The sequence below is a fragment of the Pleurodeles waltl genome, chromosome 10, assembly GCF_031143425.1.
Source record: "Pleurodeles waltl isolate 20211129_DDA chromosome 10, aPleWal1.hap1.20221129, whole genome shotgun sequence".
NCBI lineage: Eukaryota > Metazoa > Chordata > Amphibia > Caudata > Salamandridae > Pleurodeles > Pleurodeles waltl.
In genome coordinates this window covers 952,126,697-952,150,174 of record NC_090449.1, presented here as the reverse complement: position 1 = coordinate 952,150,174, position 23,478 = coordinate 952,126,697, and the positions used below count along the sequence as shown (strand labels likewise).

Here is a 23,478-nt window from a genome sequence, read left to right as displayed (position 1 = left end):
CCGATGCATGGGACCTTTACGATGCTCCAATATCGGACAACAGCCCAGACTCGTACCCTACCAGGCCGTCCCCTCCTGAGGACAGTACATCTTACACACAGGTGATCGCAAGGGCAGCTGCTTTCCATAACGTCACCTTGCATTCAGAACCAATTGAGGATGACTTCTTGTTTATCACGCTAACCTCCACTCATATCCAGTACCAAAGACTACCTATGCTCCCAGGAATGCTAAAACATTCAAAACAAATCTTTCAAGATCCTGTTAAAGGCCGAGCCATAACTCCAAGAGTGGAGAAAAAATACAAGCCACCGCCAACAGATCCTGTTTATATTACAACGCAGTTAACTCCAGACTCAGTAGTTGTCAGGGCAGCTCGTAAGAGAGCAAACTCTCATACCTCGGGAGACGCACCACCTCCAGACAAAGAGAGTCGCAAATTTGATGCTGCGGGCAAAAGGGTTGCAGCACAAGCAGCAAACCAATGGCGCATTGCCAATTCACAAGCGCTTTTGGCAAGATATGACAGAGCGCACTGGGATGAGATGCAACATTTGATAGAACACTTACCCAAGGAGTTCCAAAAAAGAGCACAACAAGTGGTGGAAGAAGGACAAAGTATCTCTAATAATCAGATACGGTCTTCAATGGATGCAGCAGATACGGCTGCAAGGACAGTAAATACTGCAATAACAATAAGAAGGCACACATGGCTCCGCACGTCAGGTTTCAAGCCAGAAATTCAACAAGCCGTGCTAAATATGCCATTTAATGAACAGCAGTTGTTTGGGCCGGAAGTCGACACTGCTATTGAGAAACTCAAGAAGGACACTGATACGGCAAAAGCCATGGGCGCACTCTACTCCCCGCAGAGCAGAGGCACCTTTCGCAAAACACCTTTTAGGGGAGGGTTTCGAGGACAACCTACAGAAACCACAACATCACAAACAAGGCCCACTTACCAAAGCCAATATCAGCGGGGAAGTTTTCGGGGGCAATATAGAGGGGGACAATTCCAAAGAGGTAGAGGAAAATTCCAAAGCCCCAAAAGTCCTCAAAATAAGCAGTGACTCACAAGTCACCCATCCCCATCACATAACACCTGTGGGGGGAAGATTAAGCCAATTTTACAAACATTGGGAGGAGATAACAACAGATACTTGGGTACTAGCAATTATCCAGTATGGTTATTGCATAGAATTTCGAGAATTCCCTCCAACAGTCTCACCGAAAACACACAGTATGTCGAAACAACATTTAAATCTTCTAGGATTAGAAGTTCAAGCATTGCTCCAAAAAGAGGCAATAGAATTAGTACCAAAACAAGAACTAAACACAGGAGTTTACTCACTGTACTTTCTAATACCCAAAAAAGACAAAACTCTAAGACCTATACTAGATCTCAGAATATTAAATACATACATCAAATCAGACCACTTTCACATGGTTACATTACAAGAAGTAATCCCACTGCTCAAACAACAAGACTACATGACAACACTGGATCTAAAGGATGCATATTTCCATATACCAATACATCCTTCACACAGAAAGTACCTAAGGTTTGTATTCCAAGAGATACATTACCAATTCAAAGTGTTGCCATTCGGAATAACAACTGCGCCAAGAGTTTTTACAAAATGTCTAGCAGTAGTAGCTGCACATATCAGAAGGCAGCAAATACATGTGTTCCCGTACCTAGACGATTGGTTAATCAAAACCAACATGCAAAAACAGTGTTCACGACACACAAATTACGTCATAGAAACCCTACACAAACTAGGTTTCTCAATCAATTACTCAAAGTCACACCTTCTGCCGTGTCAAACACAGCAATACCTAGGAGCAACAATCAACACAGTAAAAGGGATTGCCACTCCAAGTCCACAAAGAGTCCAAACATTCCAAAATGTAATACAAGCCATGTATCCAAACCAGAAGATACAGGTCAAATTAGTAATGAAACTCCTAGGCATGATGTCCTCATGCATAGCCATTGTCCCAAACGCAAGGTTGCACATGCGGCCCTTACAACAGTGCCTAGCATCACAGTGGTCACAAGCACAGGGTCAACTTCTAGATCTGGTGTTGATAGACCGCCAAACATACATCTCGCTTCAATGGTGGAACAGTATAAATTTAAACCAAGGGCGGCCTTTTCAAGACCCAGTGCCACAATGCGTAATAACAACAGATGCATCCATGACAGGGTGGGGAGCACACCTCAATCAGCACAGCATCCAAGGACAATGGAACATTCAGCAAAAACAGTTTCATATAAACCACTTAGAACTGTTAGCAGTGTTTCTAGCTCTGAAAGCATTTCAACCCATATTAACCCACAAATACACTCTTGTCAAAACAGACAACATGACAACAATGTATTACCTAAACAAACAGGGAGGAACACACTCGACACAGTTGTGTCTCCTAACACAAAAAATATGGCATTAGGCGATTCACAACCACATTCGCCTAATAGCACAATTTATTCCAGGGATTCAGAATCAGTTAGCAGACAATCTCTCTTGGGATCACCAACAGATCCACGAATGGGAAATTCACCCCCAAATACTGAACACTTAATTCAAAATGTGGGGAACGCCACAAATAGATCTATTTGCAACAAAAGAAAACTCAAAATGCCAAAACTTCGCATCCAGGTACCCACAACATCAGTCTTAGGGCAATGCACTATGGATGAACTGGTCAGGGATATTTGCATACGCTTTTCCCCCTCTCCCACTTCTTCCATATCTAGTAAACAAGTTGAATCAAAACAAACTCAAACTCATACTAATAGCACCAACATGGGCAAGGCAACCTTGGTACACAACACTACTAGATCTTTCAGTAGTACCTCATATCAAACTGCCAAACAGACCAGATCTGTTAACACAACACAAACAACAGATCAGACATCCAAATCCAGCATCGCTGAATCTAGCCATTTGGCTCCTGAAATCCTAGAATTCGGGCACTTAGACCTCACACAGGAATGTATGGAGGTCATAAAACAGGCTAGAAAACCTACCACTAGACACTGTTATGCAAATAAGTGGAAAAGATTTGTTTATTACTGCCATAATAATCAAATTCAACCTTTACACGCATCTGCAAAAGAGATAGTAGGATACTTACTACATTTGCAGAAATCTAAACTAGCTTTCTCTTCCATTAAAATACATCTTACGGCAATTTCAGCTTACCTGCAAATTACGCACTCAACTTAATTATTTAGGATACCAGTCATAAAAGCGTTTATGGAAGGCCTAAAGAGAATTATACCACCAAGAACACCACCAGTTCCTTCATGGAACCTCAACATTGTCTTAACACGACTCATGGGTCCACCTTTTGAGCCCATGCACTCTTGTGAAATGCAATACTTAACGTGGAAAGTTGCATTTTTAATTGCCATCACATCTCTAAGAAGAGTGAGTGAGATTCAAGCATTTACCATTCAAGAACCATTTATTCAAATACACAAAAATAAAGTTGTTCTACGGACCAATCCTAAATCTTTACCAAAAGTAATTTCACCATTCCACTTGAATCAAACGGTAGAATTACCAGTGTTCTTCCCACAGCCAGATTCTGTAGCTGAAAGAGCACTACATACATTAGACATCAAAAGAGCACTAATGTACTACATTGACAGAACAAAACTAATTCGAAAGACAAAACAACTATTTATCGCCTTTCAAAAACCTCATACAGGAAATCCTATTTCAAAACAAGGCATTGCTAGATGGATAGTTAAGTGCATTCAAACCTGCTATCTTAAAGCTAAAAGAGAACTGCCTATTACACCAAAGGCACACTCAACCAGAAAGAAATGGCCTTTCTGGGAAATATTCCAATGAACGAAATATGTAAGGCAGCAACATGGTCTACGCCTCATACATTTACCAGGCACTACTGTGTAGATGTGTTAACTGCACAACAGGCAACAGTAGGTCAAGCTGTACTAAGAACATTATTTCAAACTACTTCAACTCCTACAGGCTGAACCACCGCTTTTTGGGGAGATAACTGCTTATTAGTCTATGCACAGCATGTGTATCTGCAGCTACACATGCCATCGAACGGAAAATGTCACTTACCCAGTGTACATCTGTTCGTGGCATTAGTCGCTGCAGATTCACATGCGCCCACCCGCCTCCCCGGGAGCCTGTAGCCGTTTAGAAGTAGATCTTAAACATTTGTACATTTGTAAATATATTACTTGAAACTTCATTATGTACATACGCATTCACTCCATTGCATGGGCACTATTACTAGCATACACAACTCCTACCTCACCCTCTGCGGGGAAAACAATCTAAGATGGAGTCGACGTCCATGCGCAATGGAGTCTAAATGGGAGGAGTCCCTCGGTCTCGTGACTCGAAAAGACTTCTTCGAAGAAAAACAACTTGTAACACTCCGAGCCCAACACCAGATGGCGGGGTGTGCATAGCATGTGAATCTGCAGCGACTAATGCCACGAACAGATGTACACTGGGTAAGTGACATTTTCCATATATATATATCATTCCATTATCCAGGACATCTCTTTTCTTTATACTCTATCACTCCTACCTTACTCTCTGCGGGAAAACAATCTAACATGGAGTCGATGCCCATGCGCAGTGGAGCCGACGAGGAGGAGTTACTCGATCCTGTGACTCAAAAACACTTCTTCGAAGAAAAACAACTTGTAACACTCTGAGCCCAACACTAGATGACAGAAGTATGCACAGCATGTGAATCTGCAGCGGAATATGCCACAAACAGATGTACACTGGGTAAGTAACATTTTCCATAATATATAATATCAAACAAAAGAAAGGCTGCACTCCCGGAGGCTCCATTCCGCAAATTTCATTTATTCGTCACCATCAATCCATCAAATTTCCACAACGCGTTTCGACTGGTTTGGATCATAGTTGTCCATGGTAGCTCCTAATTCACTCTTTATATGCCCCAAAGCATTCTGGGAATTCCAATTATATAGTTCACCTGGGAATCGTTGTACATGCTGTGCAACTCCAATACTGTTTATGTGCAGTTCTTCACGGAAATTATTTCACACAATTTCAATATATGGCAGTCTGCATATATACACCATAAATATAGCGCCTATCTATCTATATATATATATAGAGGGAGAGAGAGAGATATATAGAGATATATATATATATATCTCACACTTAAAACACTTTTTATACATGCTGGTTCTTACCTGCAAAACCTTTACCACGTATATGCCTTTACCATTCATGCCTTTAGAACAAAATTTGTTGTAAAGGTATTTGTGTTTTAGGTATATTTGTGGTAAAGTCACGCATGGTAAAGGCATATGTGTGGTAATTGGTGTGAGATAACGGTCGTGTGGTAATGACTGCGTTGTTGTGGCTGTTTCTCCCATAAGAAATGGGGTCGTTGGTTGGCAGTCAGGTTACCCCCTGTCCAAACAAGGACCCTCACTCTAGTCGGGGTAAGTCACACACAATCCAAATTATCCTGTGCCCACCCTCTGGTAGTTTGGCACTGAGCAGTCAGGCTTAACTTAGAAGGCAATGTGTAAAGTATTTGTGCAAAAAATCATACAATAACACAATATAACACCACAAAAATACACCACACAGTGTTTAGAAAAATATATAATATTTATCTGGATATTTGCAGGTCAAAACGATCAAAGCTGCAATACGTAAATGTAGGGATATCACTGAAAAGTGATATAAAGTGTCTTTAGTCTTTTAAAAGAAAACAAATTCTCTTTCAAGCACAAAGTACCTGGTTTGCGTGAAAAATCTCCGCAAAGGGCCGCAGAGGAGGAGAAGCGCGGAAACAAAGGGGTGTGCGTCGATTTCTCAGGCCGCACACAGCGATGCGTCATTTAGTTTCCACGCAGGGGCAGCTGTGCGTCAATTTCTGGTGCTTGGTCGTAGATTTGTTTCGTGTTGCGGGGTTTTCAGATGCCTGGGGGCTGTGCGTGGAATCCTGGGCTTGGAGAGCGAAGTCACAAGCGCTGCGTCATTCCGGTGGGCCTTGCGTGGAAGTTTCTTCGGCACAGCAGGCGCTGCATCGATTTCCCCTCTGGAACTCAGGCTGATTCATCCCAGGTCGGCTGTGCGTCGATCGGGTGGGCCGTGCGTCGAAGTTCCGGTCGCAACGCAGGCGCCACGTTGATCTTCTCCTTGTGAAGTCACACTACGTCGTTCCAGTTCGGCATGCAGTGAATTTATCACTGCGGGGCAGGCTGTGCGTTGGTTTTAGCAAGCTGTGCATCGAATTTTCGCCACACAAGGAGTCCAGTTGCAAGAGAGAAGTCTTTTTGGTCCAGAGACTTCAGGGAACAGGAGGCAAGCTCTATCCAAGCCCTTGGAGAGCACTTTTTCACCACAGCCAGGGAGCAGCAAGGCATCAGGCCAACAGCAAGGCAGCAGTCCTTCACAGAAAAGCATCCAGGCAGTTCTTCTTGGCAGGATGCAGGTTCTGGTTCCAGTTATCATCTCCAGGAAGTGTCTGAGTTGAAAGCGGCAGAGGCCCTGTTTATGTACCCAAATGGGCCTTTGATGTGGGGGAGACTTCAAAGAGTGGCTTAGAAGTCCACCAGGCCCCCTTTCAGTTCAATCCCGTCTGCCAGGGTCCCAGTAGGGGGTGTGGCAGTCCTTTGTGTGAGATCAGGCCCTCCACCCTCCCAGCCCAGGAAGACCCATTCAAAATGCAGATGTATGCAAGTGAGGCTGAGTATCCTGTGTTTGGGGTGTGTCTGAGTGAATGCACAAGGAGCTGTCAACTAAATCCAGCCAGACGTGGATTATAAGGCACAGAAAGATTTAAGTGCAAAGAAATGCTCACTTTCTAAAAGTGGCATTTCTAAAGTAGTAATCTTAAATACAACTTCACCAGTCAGCAGGATTTTATATCACCATTCTGGCCATACTAAGTATGACCTTCCTACTCCTTTCAGATCAGCAGCTACCACTCAAACAATGTATGAGGGCAGCCCCAATGTTAGCCTAGGAAGGGAGCAGGCCTCACAGCAGTGTAAAAATGAATGTGGGAGTTTTACACTTCCAGGACATGTAAACTACATAGGTACATGTCCTGCCTTTTCCCTACGCAGCACCCTGCCCTGTGGGTTACCTAGGGCATACTTTAGGGATGTCTTACAGAAAAAGGGGAGTTTTAGGCTGGGCAAGTACTTTTAAATGCCAAGTCAAATTGGCAGTGAAACTGCACACACAGGCCTTGCAATGGCAAGCCTGAGACAAGGTTAAGGGGCTACTTAAGTAGGTGGCACAATCAGTGCTGCAGGCCCACTAGTAGCATTTAATCTACATGCCATGGGCACATATAGTGCACACTACTAGGGACTTAAAAGTAAATGAAATAGTCCAATTGGGTATGATCCAATGTTACCATGTTTAAAGGGAGAGAGCATATGCACTTTAGCACTGGTTAGCAGTGGTAAAGTGCACAGAGTCTAAAAACCAGTAAAAACAGTGTCCCAAAAAGTGGAGGGAGGCAGGCAAAAAGTTAGGGGTGACCACCCTAAGGCTGTCAGGTCTAACAACCTCCATGTAGGCACAGAGAAGGCATGGCAAGAGGACATCCCAATTAGGCCTCAGGTAGGCCTGCAATCATGCCCTTTAAGGTCTTGTTGAACCTTTCAATTAGACCATTGGATTGGGGGTGAAAGGGTGTAGTGAACTTCGAAGTTACACCACAGCCATCCCACATGAACTTCATGTACAAAACATGACGTTAGTGCCTCAGTCAGACACTTTCTCTGCTAATGACTGGAAGTGGAATCAGGAGAGCTTTCAACTTTTTCCTTGACTTACCACTGATCTGGCAGATGTGACAGGACCTGCAGAATATATCTGAGGTTGTCTTCATTCTGGGCTAATAAAAGTGGGTTGCAAGTCTGGCAAAGGTCTTGTCTTGCCCTAAATGTCCCGCCAGGGGTATGTTATGAACTAAACCCAGTAGGAAGACCCAATAACAGTGGGGGACCACCAGCACACAGGTTGCCCCAGCACCTGGAGGCTTATGCTCACTGTAGACAAGATCAATCTCCCAGTTGATTAAGTGATGCCCAGAGGGTTCAGCTGCTACATGGGCTGAGGCCTGTCGCCTCAAGCCCTCAAGAGTGGGTCACTTTCTCGGCGCTTTGCAGAATTTCTCCCTGATGGGCCTAACCTCAACTTGCCAGCTAGCAAGCACAGGTAGGTCACCCAAGGTGGCAATGTCCTCCCCGATTGGCTCAGGGGCCTCCTCCTAAGGGAACCCGCCAACCTCCACCACGGGAAATTCAGGGACCGGTTTCCCATGATCCATGCCCCTCTCCTTGGCAGCCATCTGGGCCATTGTTCCAGGCTGCAGACGCCCTTGACTTCCTTCCCGGGCAGCCATGGACCATGTGGTCATAGAGACCCACTCAGGCAGTCCTATTATCTCCAAGTAAGACCTAAGCTCTACCTTCCTCCATGTAGTGTGAACCAGGTCATTGCCTAACAGACATCCTACAGGCGTGGCACGGCTCACAGCAACTTTCAGAGTACCGGATGGCCCCCTTCCTCCAAGGGAACCAGAGCCACCGGTAGATGGCTCTCACAATTGTCAGCAACTATGTACTCGGTGGAATGTGTTTGGTAGGAGTTGCTATGCTGACAGTTGTCATGCTGGCTGTTGTGTCACGCAGAGCCTCCACTGTTGCCCATTAATGGTGATCCACTTGGAAGTATTGGCAGGCATGTGGGTTTTGGCGCCATATCTTTATCCCACAGGGACACTAGGGTTACCTCTGTTCCTTCCCCGAAACTAGCTGGGACTATCACCTCCCTGAGCGCTACACTGGCTAACCCAGGTGTCTGCCCACCATTGGGGGCTGTACCCTCTTGGGGCATTTGGAGTCGCTCTTAGAATGGCCATACTTTGAGCACTCTGTACATTGTTGTACAAACCTTCTGTTTTATGGTCAAAGAACCCTTTCTTTTTAGGATCATACTGGGACTGGTTACCACTACTCCCTTGATAATTATTTTGGGGGCCTTTTAGAGAACTCCTTAATTTTATGTGTTTCTCCCCCCTCTTCATGTGGGAACCCTGACAACCTTTGTGAGGTTCTTCCCCACCCCCTGCCCCCCCACAGATAACTTTTGGAACACTGTGTTGCTAGCCCAGAGGTCCATCTACTCTGCAAGCTTCCTGGGATCAGTCAGCCTACTGTCAACTAGGTGCTGGCGCAACTCTGTAAAACAAGTACTGAGCATGTGTTCTCCCAAAATTAAATTGTACCACCCAACATAATCATTGACTTTGTTTCCCCGCACCCAGCCATTCAGTGCCTTATTGGAGTATTCAATGAAATCTACCCAGGGTTGGTTGGGGAGCTTCTGACTGTCCATGAATCTTTGGCGAAACTTCTCAAGGAGTCAGTCCAAATTTGGCATTCAAAATGGCTTTAATGGGAGTGTACTTGGTCTGATACCCAACCTCTCATGTTAGAAGTGTGTCCATCCCAAGTGTTGGCATGTGTTACCACAGACCCGCCCCTCAGTTCTCTTCAAACAACACCAGATCCTTTGTTATACAAACCGTCTGGTCTCCATCAGGTTCTGCATATATGCTGCCACCATCACTGCTGGAATCCACCTTCCTGGCCTTGAGTTCCAGCACTTTTAGCCTCTTTTCATGAGCCAGAAGTAGTTTATTTTCTGCTAAGGCTCTTTCAGCTTCCTCAGCTTCCCTTTCAACCTCTATTTTTACCACAAAAAGTACTCCACATCAATTTAGAAACATAGATAATATTTATCTGAATACATTAAGACCAAAACGGTAAACATCCAACATTCAAAAGAGAATATGTGCATCTTATAAGATTAAATGTAGCATAGCGCTTAGGAACATAATAGCTCCAATTCCAACAGAGTCACTTCCAATAGTCTGACACTACTCGCGGGGGAGTTCGGGCTGGTTACGGAGACGCGCAGACCCTGGGGACTGTACCTTGGAAACAATGAGGAAACAGACAGTGCACAGAGTCGGGGAGGTGACGCATCGCTGGAGCCGGTGGATCGTGGGTCCCGTTCTGCCACCGGGGAGGTGTGCCGGTGGTTCCTTACTGCTGGGCATGGGAGGGGAGGTGCCAATTCCATACGGTTGCAGAGGAGGTGATGTGGTGTCAGGTGTGAGGCATCTGCTCCTTACAACACAGCAGGGTTGATGGATCCAGCAGGTCATGACGCAAGGCGCCAACTTCCTGGGGTCGCGATCACACCACGTGGCCACAGGGGCTGTGGCGGAGTCGGGTGCCACAGGCGTTGGTGGAGGCACTGCTACAGCGTCGGGCCTCCAGTGCAGGTGGCGGAGCGGTGACGGTGTGTGGTGCCGGTCCTGAAGTCGTTCTCTGCGTCAGTGCAATGGTTTTTTCTTTGTTTCACCAGAAGTCACTCCCAAGGTCCCAGAAATTGGGTTTAGCCCACTTGGCAAGTCAGGACTCTCAGCAAGAGAGCCCAGGTGCTGACAGATGAAGTCTTTGATCTCCCTGAGACTTCTCAAAAGGAGGCAAGCTCAGTCCAAGCCCTTGGAGATCACTTGTGGGGGAAGGCAAAGTACTTCCAGAAGAGTCAGGAAGCAGAAGGCAGCAGGGCAACAAGCAGAAGAGCAGTCCTTGCAGTTGAATCCTTTGGGCAACACTGCAGTCCGTCTGACAGAATCCTGTTGCAGGTCAAGCAGTTTCTGATTTGGTGGGGTCACAGACCCAGTATATATACCCAAATGCCTTTGAAGTGGAGGGGAGTTCAAAGAGTGGTTTTGAAATGTACCAGTTCCCCTTTCAACCCAGCACTGTCTGCCAGGAGATCTGTGGGGGGCCCTTTGTGTGGGGTCAGACCACTAGCCTTTGAAGTGTAAGTGAGAGCCCCTCTACCCTTCCTGCCCAGGAGACCCATCAGTATGCAGATGAATGTAGATGCAGCTGAGGGCCTGTGTTTATGGCTGTCTGGGTGTAATTCACAAGGGGAGCTGTGAACTAGCAAGACCAGACATGGATTGGAGGCAGGCTGTAAGGCACAAAGAGCAGTAAGTGCAGAGAAATGCCTACTTTCTGAAAGTGGTATTTCTAAAATAGTAATGTTAAATCCAACCTCAACAGCACAAGGGATGTCTCACTACCATTCCAACCATACCAAACATGACAATGCCACTCCTTTCAGATCAGAATGTACCATTTAAAAGTATCTAAGAGAATTTCCAATGCTGGGCTATTAGAGGAGCAGGCTTCACAATAGTGAAAAATGACTGGGAGTTTTTCTCTACCATGACACGTAAAACTTACAAGTGCATGTCCTGCCTTTTAAGTACATAGCACCCTGCTCTGTTGGCTACCTAGGGCCTACATTAGGGCTGACATATGTAATAAAAGGGGAGTTAAAGACTTGGCAAGTACCTTTAAATGCCAAGTCAAAGTGACAGTGAAAGTGCACACACAGGCCTTGCAATGGTAGCCTTGGGACATAATTAAGGGGTTACTTATGTGGGTGGCACAATCAGTGCTGCTGGCACAATAGTAGCGTTTATTTTACAGGCCCTGGTTGCTAGTGGCTTAGAGGTAAATTAAATATGCCAATTGGGTAGGAGCCAATGTTACCATGTTTAGGGGAGAGATCAAAAGCACTTTAGCACTGGTCATCGGTGGTAAAGTGTGCAGAGTCCTAAAACCAGCAAAAACAAGATCAGAAAAATGGACGGAGGCAGACAGCAAATTGGGAGAAGATCACCCTAAGGCTGTAAAGTCTAACACACATGTTGACTACAACGCCAAAAATGCATGGCAGGTATTACTGTTAAGTAACGTATTAAAACACTCCTCATATGTCCATAGATATCCTGTTCCTGACCGCCATTTTAAGGCGGCAGCATACATTATAACCAACATTCAGGCTTGCTAACATCTGTTAGCACAATAAGGCGCCATTGCATTTCCAAAGCAAGAGCTTTCAGAATGTGTTTTAAGACAAATTAAAAACAAAGGTTTGTAGAATTTTTCAGAGGAACTTAAAATGCAATAATGATCGTTCTGCTGTTCCATCGCACGGGCACTCTGTTAATTTCCTCCCCCAGACTTGAATCTAAAACGTAGTGACTTTTCCCACTGCGAGAGTTCCAGCTGCAAATAAAATGCCATCTCTCCTGAAGCTAAGAACATGTAGTAATCGCTTTAGTAGCACTTCCTAAAAACCTCAAGTCTTTGTGAAACACAAAATTCAGCATAGTGATATTTCACTAGCCCCTTCTCCAATTTATTTATATTCGCTGAGGCAGTAACCATTTCAGGGAGACCAGAATCGCTAAAAGTCTTTTTGACGTACCTCAGCCAAGGAATGGAAAGTCCTCTATCAAGACAGAGGCAGTCCACAATGACCTCCCTTTTGAAACTTAGACATACGCTAGACCATATCTTAATCTACTACTAGCGTGGTGCCAACTTGATGGAATTAGAAACATATTGCAAATTAAGCTCCGAATGAAGAATAAAATTAGAGCTAGTTGGAGGGAGAATTTCCTCCACCAAGGAGAAGGAAGCGTTGTGAAACCCCCGCTCCCTTGCTCCATACAGAACTATAGGGACACGCTGCATAATATAATTCTTGATCTAGGGGAGAATATGGTCTCGACCAACCTCTCAGGCAAGGTTAAAATGATCAAATGTCGTTGTGTCCATGACTAATCTTGCTGTCTCATGGAAAACTGCTTGGATGGGGGCAAGATGGCTTGTCGGGTGCCAGGTAAGATGGTGTTGCCACAATCGATTCTGGAGATGACCATAGCATGTTCTGCGGTTTTTATCTGATTTTGTGAGAAAATGCTCAAGCTGCTCATATAAACAGACTTGTGGGACATTGCAATACCAGGCGGTGCTAATTTTAAAAATTATTCAACATTAATCACGTTTTCATGCTAAATTTATAATTTTTCTTTTAACCATGTACTGTTCTGTTCTTAACAGGAGCCACATATTGGAGGAGCAGGCATGAAAGGGGCTGGATTGTCAGACGACCAATTACAGCTGTTGCAGAGGTTTCATCCATCAAGTGCATCTTTGCAAGGCGCAGATAGCCATTCTCTCAGTTCTTCCACCACAGAGGACTTGGATTGTTTAGTGAATAGGGACAGTATAGGGTTTTTTATTGCCAAATGTATTAAAAGGTGAGGACTGTCGTCATTCTTGTACAGGATTAGAATAGCCCCTCTCTGAAGGAAGTTCGGAATCTTGAGTCTTCGAAGCAATTGTAATTGCAATGTGGTTGTCAAGATAACAAAAAGAGGACAAGGCTGGCAGTTACTTAACTGATATCAAGAGACCAACGGTTAAGGAAATCATGATGCAGGTGCAGTGTCTTGCCTTTTGCAGAGAATATAAATAAAACAATAATTTAGTCGAGAGTTTCAGGGTCCGGAAATAAACATGTGAAAGTGTTCTCTCTGTGACTTGTTTCATTTCAACATTTCTTTGCGCATTCTTCACAATTTAACACACATTTTATGTTTCAGCGTTTTACTTTTGCTTAAGACTTTAATAACTTTTATTGCTAATTTTAACAAATGTATTGGAGATTATTTATTGTAATGGATGAATTTTTTCATACCGAATAAAAGTTATTATTTTGCTTAAGATACAAAGAAGAAGATACAAACTCCAGAATAGTGTATAAATGATCCTTTATTCTCAACTCTGCTGCAGGAGGAACCAGCAGGGAAGTCTCTTTCAAGCACAAAGGAACCAGCAGGGAAGCCACACCTTCCTCATACAAGCTCCTTCTCCCAACTGCCCTCCTCTGAACCGTCTCCTATCGTACATGCCATACTTCATCATAGACAACTTACCTCACACACTCTACTGCATGCAAGCAGCAGCACTACACATCCTTCTTCTTTATACACATAATCAAAATAACAATTATCCAATAAAACATTGATAAATACAACAAAATTTAGATTCATAACTTCTTGAACAAAGGTATAAAATTGCATTATAAAACAATACAGTTAGATATACATAAAATGGTATCCTAATATTATCATTAACAACAAATGACGAACAATACACAGATCACAATGATGGCATTCTAATTTAATACAAAATCTTTCAATGTACTCGGAGTTCGAATGCAGAACTTTCCAGTTCTTTCCATCCTGACACCATCGCCCTGCGATCCTTCAAAATCTCATTCATGCTCCACCACCACATCATGCCACAGCCAATCATTCTCACACGAACCATTTTATTATTTTCCGATCTTCACATCATTATTCACCTTGCATCTTGCCATCGGACTCGTATGCTACACACAATTATCACTTAACTTTGCATAATTTTTTTAACACTCCACCACTCTCAATGCTTCTGAAAACATACTGTTCAGTGACACGTGTGGCTGTAGATGCACATGCTCTGATCAGTTCTGCCATCTAATTTTGGGTCTGGAGTTGTCAAAGTTGTTTTTCTTAGAAAAATTGTTTCGGGTCACAAGGTCGAGTGACTCCTCTTGGTAATGATCGGCATGGATTTCATTGTTAGATTGTTTTCTCTTCGCGGTTGGGATTGGACGTGTGTGCCTGAGCTCCGTTTTCGACTCCCTTATGGTTCGAGCTTCGGTCCCACTTCAAATCCCTTCTGCGGTTATTGTTTACCTTCACATTTTTTCCATCTGTGCTTCTGTGAACAACCACCCCAGTTTGACTCCATTCGACCAAAGCCCCTTTGGAGCACCGGCCTTTGGGCACACCTTTGACTTCCATCCCAGTTTTCCAACAATGCTCAACTGGTAATGAAATGCCCTCCTTTTCGGTTCTGACCACGTTGCCACATGAAGTACCCTCACACAGAGCTACACTTGGTGTGCAACATGTGCTTGTCCACAGACCGCAAGGAGTCTGACTGGCACACGTGCAAGTCCTTCCGATCTAAAAAGACACTATGGGATTATAGAGCTTGTTGCCTTGAGATGTCTTACAGAGCCACCAACGACACTCCCAACATACTCAGTGAGGAGCATGGTCAGAAACAGCCATCCGTCAAAGAAGAAGAGGCCTTCTCCGTTGACGAAAACTCCAGCTCCGAGCTCGAGGTTGATTTCAAAATGAGATATCACATCAGCCAAACCTGTGAGTACGGCACCCCCTGCCCCTGTCCAAGCTGACGAAAAAACCTTTGGGGCGCTTGGTCGCAAAATCTGAGGTCTCCGGTCCATCACTGCTGTCTGGTAATGGTCGGCACTGGAAAACCACTACGGATGCCCCACTCTCAGGCCCAGCACCAAAATAACCTTTGAAACCAAATCTTTCAGCATTGATCTCGGACAGAGACCATCAATCGGCACCATTTTGACCTTCTGTGCCGATCTGGCAGTCGACTTTTTGACACCGCGCACCCTCCTCCCCCCGCGACACTTATGGTACCTTCAAGCAAAAAACTTCGGAGCCGAAACTATCAAAATCAAGCTCCAAGCTCAATCCTGATTCACCGGTGGAACCTGTTCTGCACAAGCTGCAGGAAAAATTAGATACTCGGCAGAAAAAGATCCACATCCAAATTGGGACTGGAAGAATCCTTGCTAAAGCTTCCTTTCCTCCACCATCGAAAAGGAAGCTTACCTTTAAAGAGACGTTGGACATGCCAGTCCCTCTTTAAAGGAAGACTATGGACAAGGCTACCAGCCATGCCTCCCTTCCACGTCCCTCACCACCTCCACCTCTATTATCTTCACCTCCACCATAACCAGACTCTTTTTCACCACTGCCTCCTCCAGGCGACCTGCTAGATATTTCACTACAGGGGTCACCACATTCAGTGGGTATGGGGAGTCACAAGGGGATGATACCTGGGACACTTACGACACAGATCCTCATGCTGATACGGGTCTGGACCTTGATCCTGCTCAACCTCTGCCCTCCTCTCCGAGGGTGCTACCTCTTCTTAAAGAGGCTATAGCTAGGGCTGCAGCTTCTTACAATGTAGAGCTTCATAAAGAGCCACCAGAGGATGACTTCCTTTTTGATACACTGTCCACAACACAAAGGGCAACCCAGTAGTTACCAAAGTGAAAAGGTATGCTTTGACATACCAATGACATATTTAAAGACCCTATTAAATCTAGTGTTGTAAAGACCAGCTGCCACCAGACTCATTACTTGCTACCACAACACGCAAAAGAGCCACCCCCCAAACTACTGGCGACACCCTGCCTCCAGAAAGGAGAGCAAAACAATGGACGCTGCGGGGAAAAAGAGTGGCAGCACAGGCTGCAAACCACTGGCATATTGCCAGTTCCCAGGCTCTCTTAGCACGCTATGACCGCGCCCAGTGAGATGAAATGGAAAAACTACTTCAGTATCTCTCAGAGGAAACATAAAAAACATGGTTAGCAGTCAGTTTCAGAGGGACATCTCAAATCCCTCCATATAGTGTACGCTGCCGAAGACTACAGCAAGGGGAGTGAGCACTACTATTTTACTTGGGCATCACGGCTGGCTCAGAATCTCTGGGTTTGAACCCATTGTCCAGCAGGCTGTATTAAACATGCCTTTTGACATGGAACACCTTTTCGGTCCTCAGGTGGACTCTACATTAGAGAAAATAAAGAAGAACACTGCAACCGCGAAAGCCATGCGAGCCCTTCAAACACTTGCTTACTGGGACTTTTTGTTGCCCACCTTACTGTGGAGCCTACAAAATTTACCATTTCAGAGGCACCAACCTCTCAACAAAAACACTTTGAGTCTCCTACTCAAAGGGCTACTAACATGGCTTCTTTAGATGTTATAATGACAAAGGTAGAGATAAAGGTGCCTCCCCTATGGAGCCACACCCTCCACCAAGCAGTGACTACCCTATCCTACCCCCCCAATCACAATCACCTGACCGCTGCAGAGGGCAGACTACAGCATTTCATTCCCACTAACACAAAAGCAAATTGCAGCAAGCTCATAAACAACGCACCTGCCCCTATATGTACCTAAAAATTCACAAAGACAGAGTGTTTATGTATTAGTTTATCATCAGCATAGGCGTGCAACCCAACCAAGGCTCCCGCTGCAATAAAAAGCCTCAAAGGCTAAAGAAGCCCTACTCAGAAAACACAAAAAGGCGGTGCACCGCCACACAAATGCACAAATAGTGTAATTTGAAAGTAAAGTCTGATGCTCCAATGATGCAGAAGAATATTTCTGTCTTTTTAATGCTTCTCTACAAATCCAGTGCTTTATATTTTCAAATTCCGTAAATGAAGTACGTAGGACAAGGAATAAACAGTCAAATTCCGTAAATGAAGTACGTAGGACAATTGATAAACAGCCAACACGTTTCGCCCACTGTAGGGGCTTCTTCAGGGCTGTAATGTAACATGAAAATAATATGTACAATATACACTAAATTGCAAGAGCCCAATTACATAAAGAAAAAATAACATTCAATAATGGATAAGTAAACAGAAGAGAATACTGCGTACCAACACAAATGTAAAGCACAGTGAGACCGGATAAGAATATGCAAAAATCATAAGTGTACCCAAACAAGTACATGTTACAGATGGTAAGAATATGCAATTATATATGTAATCCAAAGCTTTAGACCATGTACATTTGTAAACAAACCCCAAGTGATTAAAAAAACGTACAAGTTAGTAAAGTCGTCAGAGAAATGAGCATGTGAGGAGAGCAATTGGTGAGAAGAAAAAGAGATGTGCCAATATTTCAAGGAGCAAGTCAATACAAAAGATCACAGTGTATTAAGAAACCCAAATCCAAGTAAGTGTAGAAGATGGTGCATATAAAATAAAGCATACCGTAATAAAATCCAGTCAATCGCAAAGGCGGAGGAAAACAGTACGTTTAGTGCCTAGCAAGAAAGACACTCCTAAGTCTCAAAACGAACAAATATAAAGGACCGATGGTGGGGGGGAGGGAAAATATCCACACCTGGAACCAGGGAAGCGAAACAAGAGAAAGAAATACGAGGCCAGTTTTTACATTAAAATCAAGTTGAAAGAAAGGAGTAACATGAAAAAATGTGTAAAAATGTTGAGCGGGCGGCACAAAAATCATAGAGCTAAGTGTCATCATAATAAGAGAGTATAAACCGAAATAAGATAAAAACGTGTACAGAAGACATGGTTCGACAACCAAGTAATATGAGGATAAAAAACTAAGTGCAATTAGTCAAATGTAACATAAGTTGTGAACACTCCGATGTATGGTTAAAAAACACCATAATATAAAGTAAAAACAAAAGTTAAACGGGGAAAAAAGAGACCATCTTACCAAAGAAGCTATGAGCCAAGATGAACTTGTCTGAAATGCAAAGTAACACGGTCCGAGCGACCGTTGTAGTGTGAGCGGGGCCAGCACAATATTGCGCTGGTCTTGAGAAGTAAAAACGGACGGGCGCCCTGATTGTGAGTTTCTTAAATAGAATCGATGGGACCAGGAAATCCGGGTCTACAAGAAAGCTAAATAAAATAAAGGAAGGACTATGGCAGCGGCCATCTTAGGGAGGTCAGAATATTCAAAACGATCGAGAGATAAATTGAGAGGCAATACCAAAAAGATATTGTGAAGCGACGAACGTAATTTTGACTCTGTAGCATTTCATTCCCATCTGGCATTCCATCACAGCAGACAAGGGGCTATTAGCCAATCTCTAAAAAGGATGGGTCTTTAAGGCCAATCTTAGCTCTCAGGCCCGTAAACAAATATATTCTATCAGAGCACTTCCACATGGTCATTTTACAGGAAGTCATTCACTTCTTCAACAGAGCGACTTTACAGCAACATTACACCTAAAAGATACCTACTTCCACATACCAATACACCCAGCTCATCACAAATACCCAAGTTTTGTCATAGCAGGCAAACATTACCAATTCAAAGTTCTCCACTCGGGGTCACCACCGCACCCGAGTGTTCACCAAATGCCTAGCAGTGCTAGCAGCCCATCCATGCAGACAAAATATCTACGTATTCCCTTATGTGAACGACTTGCTTATCAAAGCCAACACTCATCGTCAATGCCAGCAACACACTCCGATGACAATAGATCTCCACAGCTTAGGGTTTACTATCAACATTCCCAAGTTTCACCTGCATCCACTGCAGGTTCAGCCATATTTAGGGGCAATCCTAAACACACAACCAGGATTAGTCTAGCCCAAGCCCACACAAATCCAAAACTTTCAGGCAATACTGCACCAGTATTTTGTATTGCCAGAGTTCCCCACGCACGATTACACATGCGCCTGTTACAGTACTGTCTAGCTCGACAATGGTCTAGGTCACAGGGTCAGTTGGAGGATCTAGTGCCACACTCGCTGCTCTCTCCAAAGGTGGAACACCACCAACCTTTTGAAAGGGCAGCCTTTTCTTGACACTGTTCCCTACATAAATCTCACAACAGATGCATCACAGAGGTGATGGGGTGCACACCTACAGGACCTCACAGAGTAGGGCCTCTGGGATGCCAACTACAGGACTTTCTAGATCAACTACCTTGAGCTTCAAGCTGTTCAAATAGCATTGAAAGCGTTCCTACCTCACCTGACTCAGGAGGTTGTCCTAGTCCGGACAGACAATATGACAACCATGTGTTACCTACAAAAAACAAGGAGGGGACACGGTCTCCACAACTGTCACTCCTGTCTCAGACAATCTGGAATTAGGCTCTACATCACAACATTCACCTGTTTAGCAGAATACCTTCCAGGAACAGACAACAACTTTGTAACTCTGCTCAGCATGATGCAGCAACAAGTCCACAAATGGGAACTCTACCCACAAGTCCTCCTCCCATACTTCCACAAGTGGGGGTTCCCTCAAATAGACCTTTTCAGGACCCTAGAAAAAACAAAATGCACAAACTTCACCTCCAGGTTCTCACAGTCACTATGCAAGGGCAATACAATACGGATGGGTTAGTCACTGATATTTGCCTGTGATTTTTCTCCTCTCCCTCTCCTTCCATTTCTGGTTTGGAAACTCAGGCAAACTTAACTCACAATGAGCCTAGTAGCTCCCACCTGAGGCCGTCAGCCCTGGTTCACAACACTACTTGATTTCTTTGTGGTTCCACAAGGGTAGCTCCCCCACAGGCCAGACCTTCTCATTTAGAACCACAGACCGATCTGACACACAGATCCCCAAATTCTCAATTTAGCAATTAGGCTCCTGAAGTCATAGAGTTTGGTTACTTTAACTTACCACCAGGATGTATGAACATTCTGAAAGAAGCATGTAGACCCGCCACTAGAGCCTGCTATGCAGCCAAATTGAAATGTTTTTTTCTTCTACTGTCACACAAAACAAATTGACCCTTTCAAAGCAATGGTACAAGACATTATTTGCTACTAAGTCCACTTATAGAAGGCATGGTTACCTTTCACATCTATAAGGTTACATCTCACTGCAATGGCTACCTATCTCCAAAATAGACAACACCTTTCTCTGTTTAAGGTCCCATTAATTAAAGCCTTCATAGAGGACTCAAAAGTGTCATTCCTCCACAGGTTCCACCTGCACCTTCCTAGAACCTCAATATCGTCCATACTAGACTCATGGGTCTCTCCTTTTGAGCCCCTACACTTATGCCTTTTTCAGTTCACTTCATAGAAGGTGGCATTTTTAGTCACCATCACTTCACTCAGACGTGTTAGTGAGCTCCAGGCTTTAACCTTAGTGGTACCTTTCTTCCAACGACATAGGGACAGAGTGATTCTTTGCACCTACCCTAAATTTCTCCCTAAAGTAGTGTCTTAGTTCCATCTCAATCAACTGAATTGCCACTTTGTTTCCCACAGTCAGATTCTGTTGCAGAAAGAGCTCCTCCTACATTAGCTGTTATGTTCTATATTGATAAAACTAAAGAGTTCAGAAAGTCTAGCAACTTACGTGGTCTGCTGCAAGGTATTTTCAAACAGAACCCCAAATATTGAGCTAAACACATGTGCTTTTTGTATAATCATGTTCTTACTAACCAGGTTATCCCAGATAGTTGGTGGGGATCGATCATAGCCCCAATCTATGAAGCTGGGAAGAGTAGACCACGTTCAAATTATCAGATGATTTCCCTATTAGAGGCTCACTGCTCCCAGTGAACCAAACTGGGTTCATTAAAAATACAGGTACAACCAGTAACATCCTACTGCTCACATTGCTAATTGACCAAGCCAGACTTCGCTCCTGAAATCCACATCTAATACCAAAATGCCCTTCATGGCACAAATCCAAAACTTTTTTCTTCAAACACTGAGGGGGCACAATCTTTCCACCCCTCATAACAAAGTCTGACTCAACTCCTATCTCATTCCTAACTTTCCAAAAACCCTTTACATACAACTCTTCCTGCCAAACCACCTTCCTTGACACACACTTCACTTTTTCCAGTACAACATCATGCTCATACACCTTCCTCCGTTCGTCCTTCCCAATAGAGCTCAATCAATCATCTGCATAAGCAACTTGAAAATAATGTCATACTCTCCACAGTATCTCTGTAATAGGTAAAAGCATGCGACTTAAACAGTCCGCCTCTTTGTTTTGCACTCCAGGGACATACTTGATCTAGTAGTTAAAGTCCTGTAACTTCAGAGATAGTCTTGCAATTCTAGCAGATACTTTCAGGAAAACAAACCACCAGTTGTGACCAAATTGACTAAAGGGTTACAGCCCGTACCCACCTCAAAATCACTACCCCTTAAAAATTACCTAAATTGTTCAATGCGCCATACACAGGCCAACGCTTCTCTTTCAGTCTGAATATTCTTCTTCTGCAGGGATAAGGCTTTGAGAAGCAGATCCAATTACTATCTCTCCTTCACGCTCATCTTTCTGTGTCAGTATTGCACTTGAATCTCTTGCTCACGTTCACCATTAAAGTGCAACGCAATGCTGGGTAAAACCCATGAATAGGTGCAGCATTGCAAATGATTTCTTTAATGTTCTAAAATGAACTCACACCTTCATTCCATAGAAATTTACTCTGACTGTTGCAGTTCATATGTTTTTTCTGTAACGTTTCTCATGAACTTGAAGTAATACTCTGCTAGCTCCAAGAACATGCTTATCCCATCTATATTTCCTGGTGCTTGGGTTTCCTTATCGCTTCCAGCAACTCTTCTTTAGGCAAGATCCCTTCCCAACCAATAGCAAGCCCCAAATATGTGACTTTATCTTTAGAAAATTTGCATTTTGAGTATTCCACAGCCAGTTCTCCTAATTTCAGGACCATCATAACATTCCTTAATCTTTCATCATGTTCCCTCCTATTTCTTCCCATTATTAAGATATTGTCCTAACAATACAGAACTCCTTTGATACCTCTCAAGATTTCTCCCATCAATCTCTGAAAAACTGATGCTGCAGGCACCAGTCCAAATGGCATCCTGACAAATTGGAAACATCCAAATGTAGTTATGACAGATGTTATCCCTCTGCTCTTTTCATGAAATGGTACCTGTTGAGAACCACCTTGTTAGAAATGGGTTTTTTGGTTGGCAGTCAGGTTGCCCTCTGGCCAAGCAAGAACCCTCACTCTAGTCAGGGTAAGTCACACACAATCCAAAATCAGCCTGTGCCCACCCTCTGGTAGCTTGGCACGAGCAGTCAGGCTTAACTTAGAAGACAATGTGTAAAGCATTTGTGCAATAAATCATACAATACCATAATATAACACCACAAAAATACACCACACAGTGTTTAGAAAAATATATAATATTTATCTGGGTATTTGCAGGTCAAAACGATCAAAGATGCAATATGAATTTGTAAAGATATCACTGAAAAGTGATATAAAGTGTCTTAAGTCTTTAAAAAGCAAACAAAGTCTCTTTCAAGCACAAAGTACCTGGTTTCTGGTGGAAAATCTCTGCAAAGGGCCGCAGAAGAAGAGATGTGGAAAAATGGTGTGTGTGTCGATTTCTCCCCAGCACACACTGACTTGCGTTGTTATTTTTTCACGCGGGGAAGTCGTGCGTCGTTTTCCGGCGCGCGGACAGTCTCTTTCTATGGGTTGCGGGGATTACCAGATGTCCCGAGTCTGTGCGTGGATTCTCCTGCTTGTTTTCCGGCTGCGCAACGTTCCGTGGGGCTGTGCGTCGAAGTTTCAATCTCACGGCAGGCGTCGTGTCGATTTCTCCTCTGGAAGTCGGGCGGCGTTGTCCTTGCGAGGCCGTGCGTCGAAGTTCCGATCGTCACGAAGGCGTCGCGTCGATCAGCGTCGGTGTGCGGCGTTTTTCTCACTGCGGAACAAGCTGTTCGTCGAAAATTTCGGCGCATGAAGCGTTCAAGTGAAAGAGAGAAGTCTTCTTGGTCCTGAGACTTCAGGGAACAGGAGGCAAGCTCTATCCAAGCCCTTGGAGAGCACTTTTACAGCCAGACAAGAGTTCAGCAAGGCAGCAGGCCAACAGCAAGGCAGCAGTCCTTTGTAGA

At 44.1% G+C, this 23,478-nt stretch overlaps 1 protein-coding gene and 1 long non-coding RNA gene across 4 annotated transcripts in view; one reads left to right on the top strand and one right to left on the bottom strand.

Moving 5' to 3' along the window:
* Positions 1-13,481, top strand: part of NSUN6 (NOP2/Sun RNA methyltransferase 6) — a 131,364-nt gene extending 117,883 nt beyond the window's left edge. For all 3 annotated transcript variants that reach the window (XM_069211774.1, XM_069211776.1, XM_069211775.1), the window contains one exon: positions 13,010-13,481. In XM_069211774.1, the coding sequence (XP_069067875.1) occupies positions 13,010-13,213 (204 nt within the window). In that variant the 3' untranslated portion in view covers positions 13,214-13,481. The remainder of the gene's footprint in view (positions 1-13,009) is intronic.
* Positions 1-18,449, bottom strand: part of LOC138262066 (uncharacterized) — a 123,300-nt gene extending 104,851 nt beyond the window's left edge. The window contains exon 1 of the long non-coding RNA XR_011199194.1: positions 18,322-18,449. This is a non-coding gene — a long non-coding RNA (uncharacterized lncRNA). The remainder of the gene's footprint in view (positions 1-18,321) is intronic.
* Between the last annotated feature and the right edge of the window lie 5,029 nt (positions 18,450-23,478).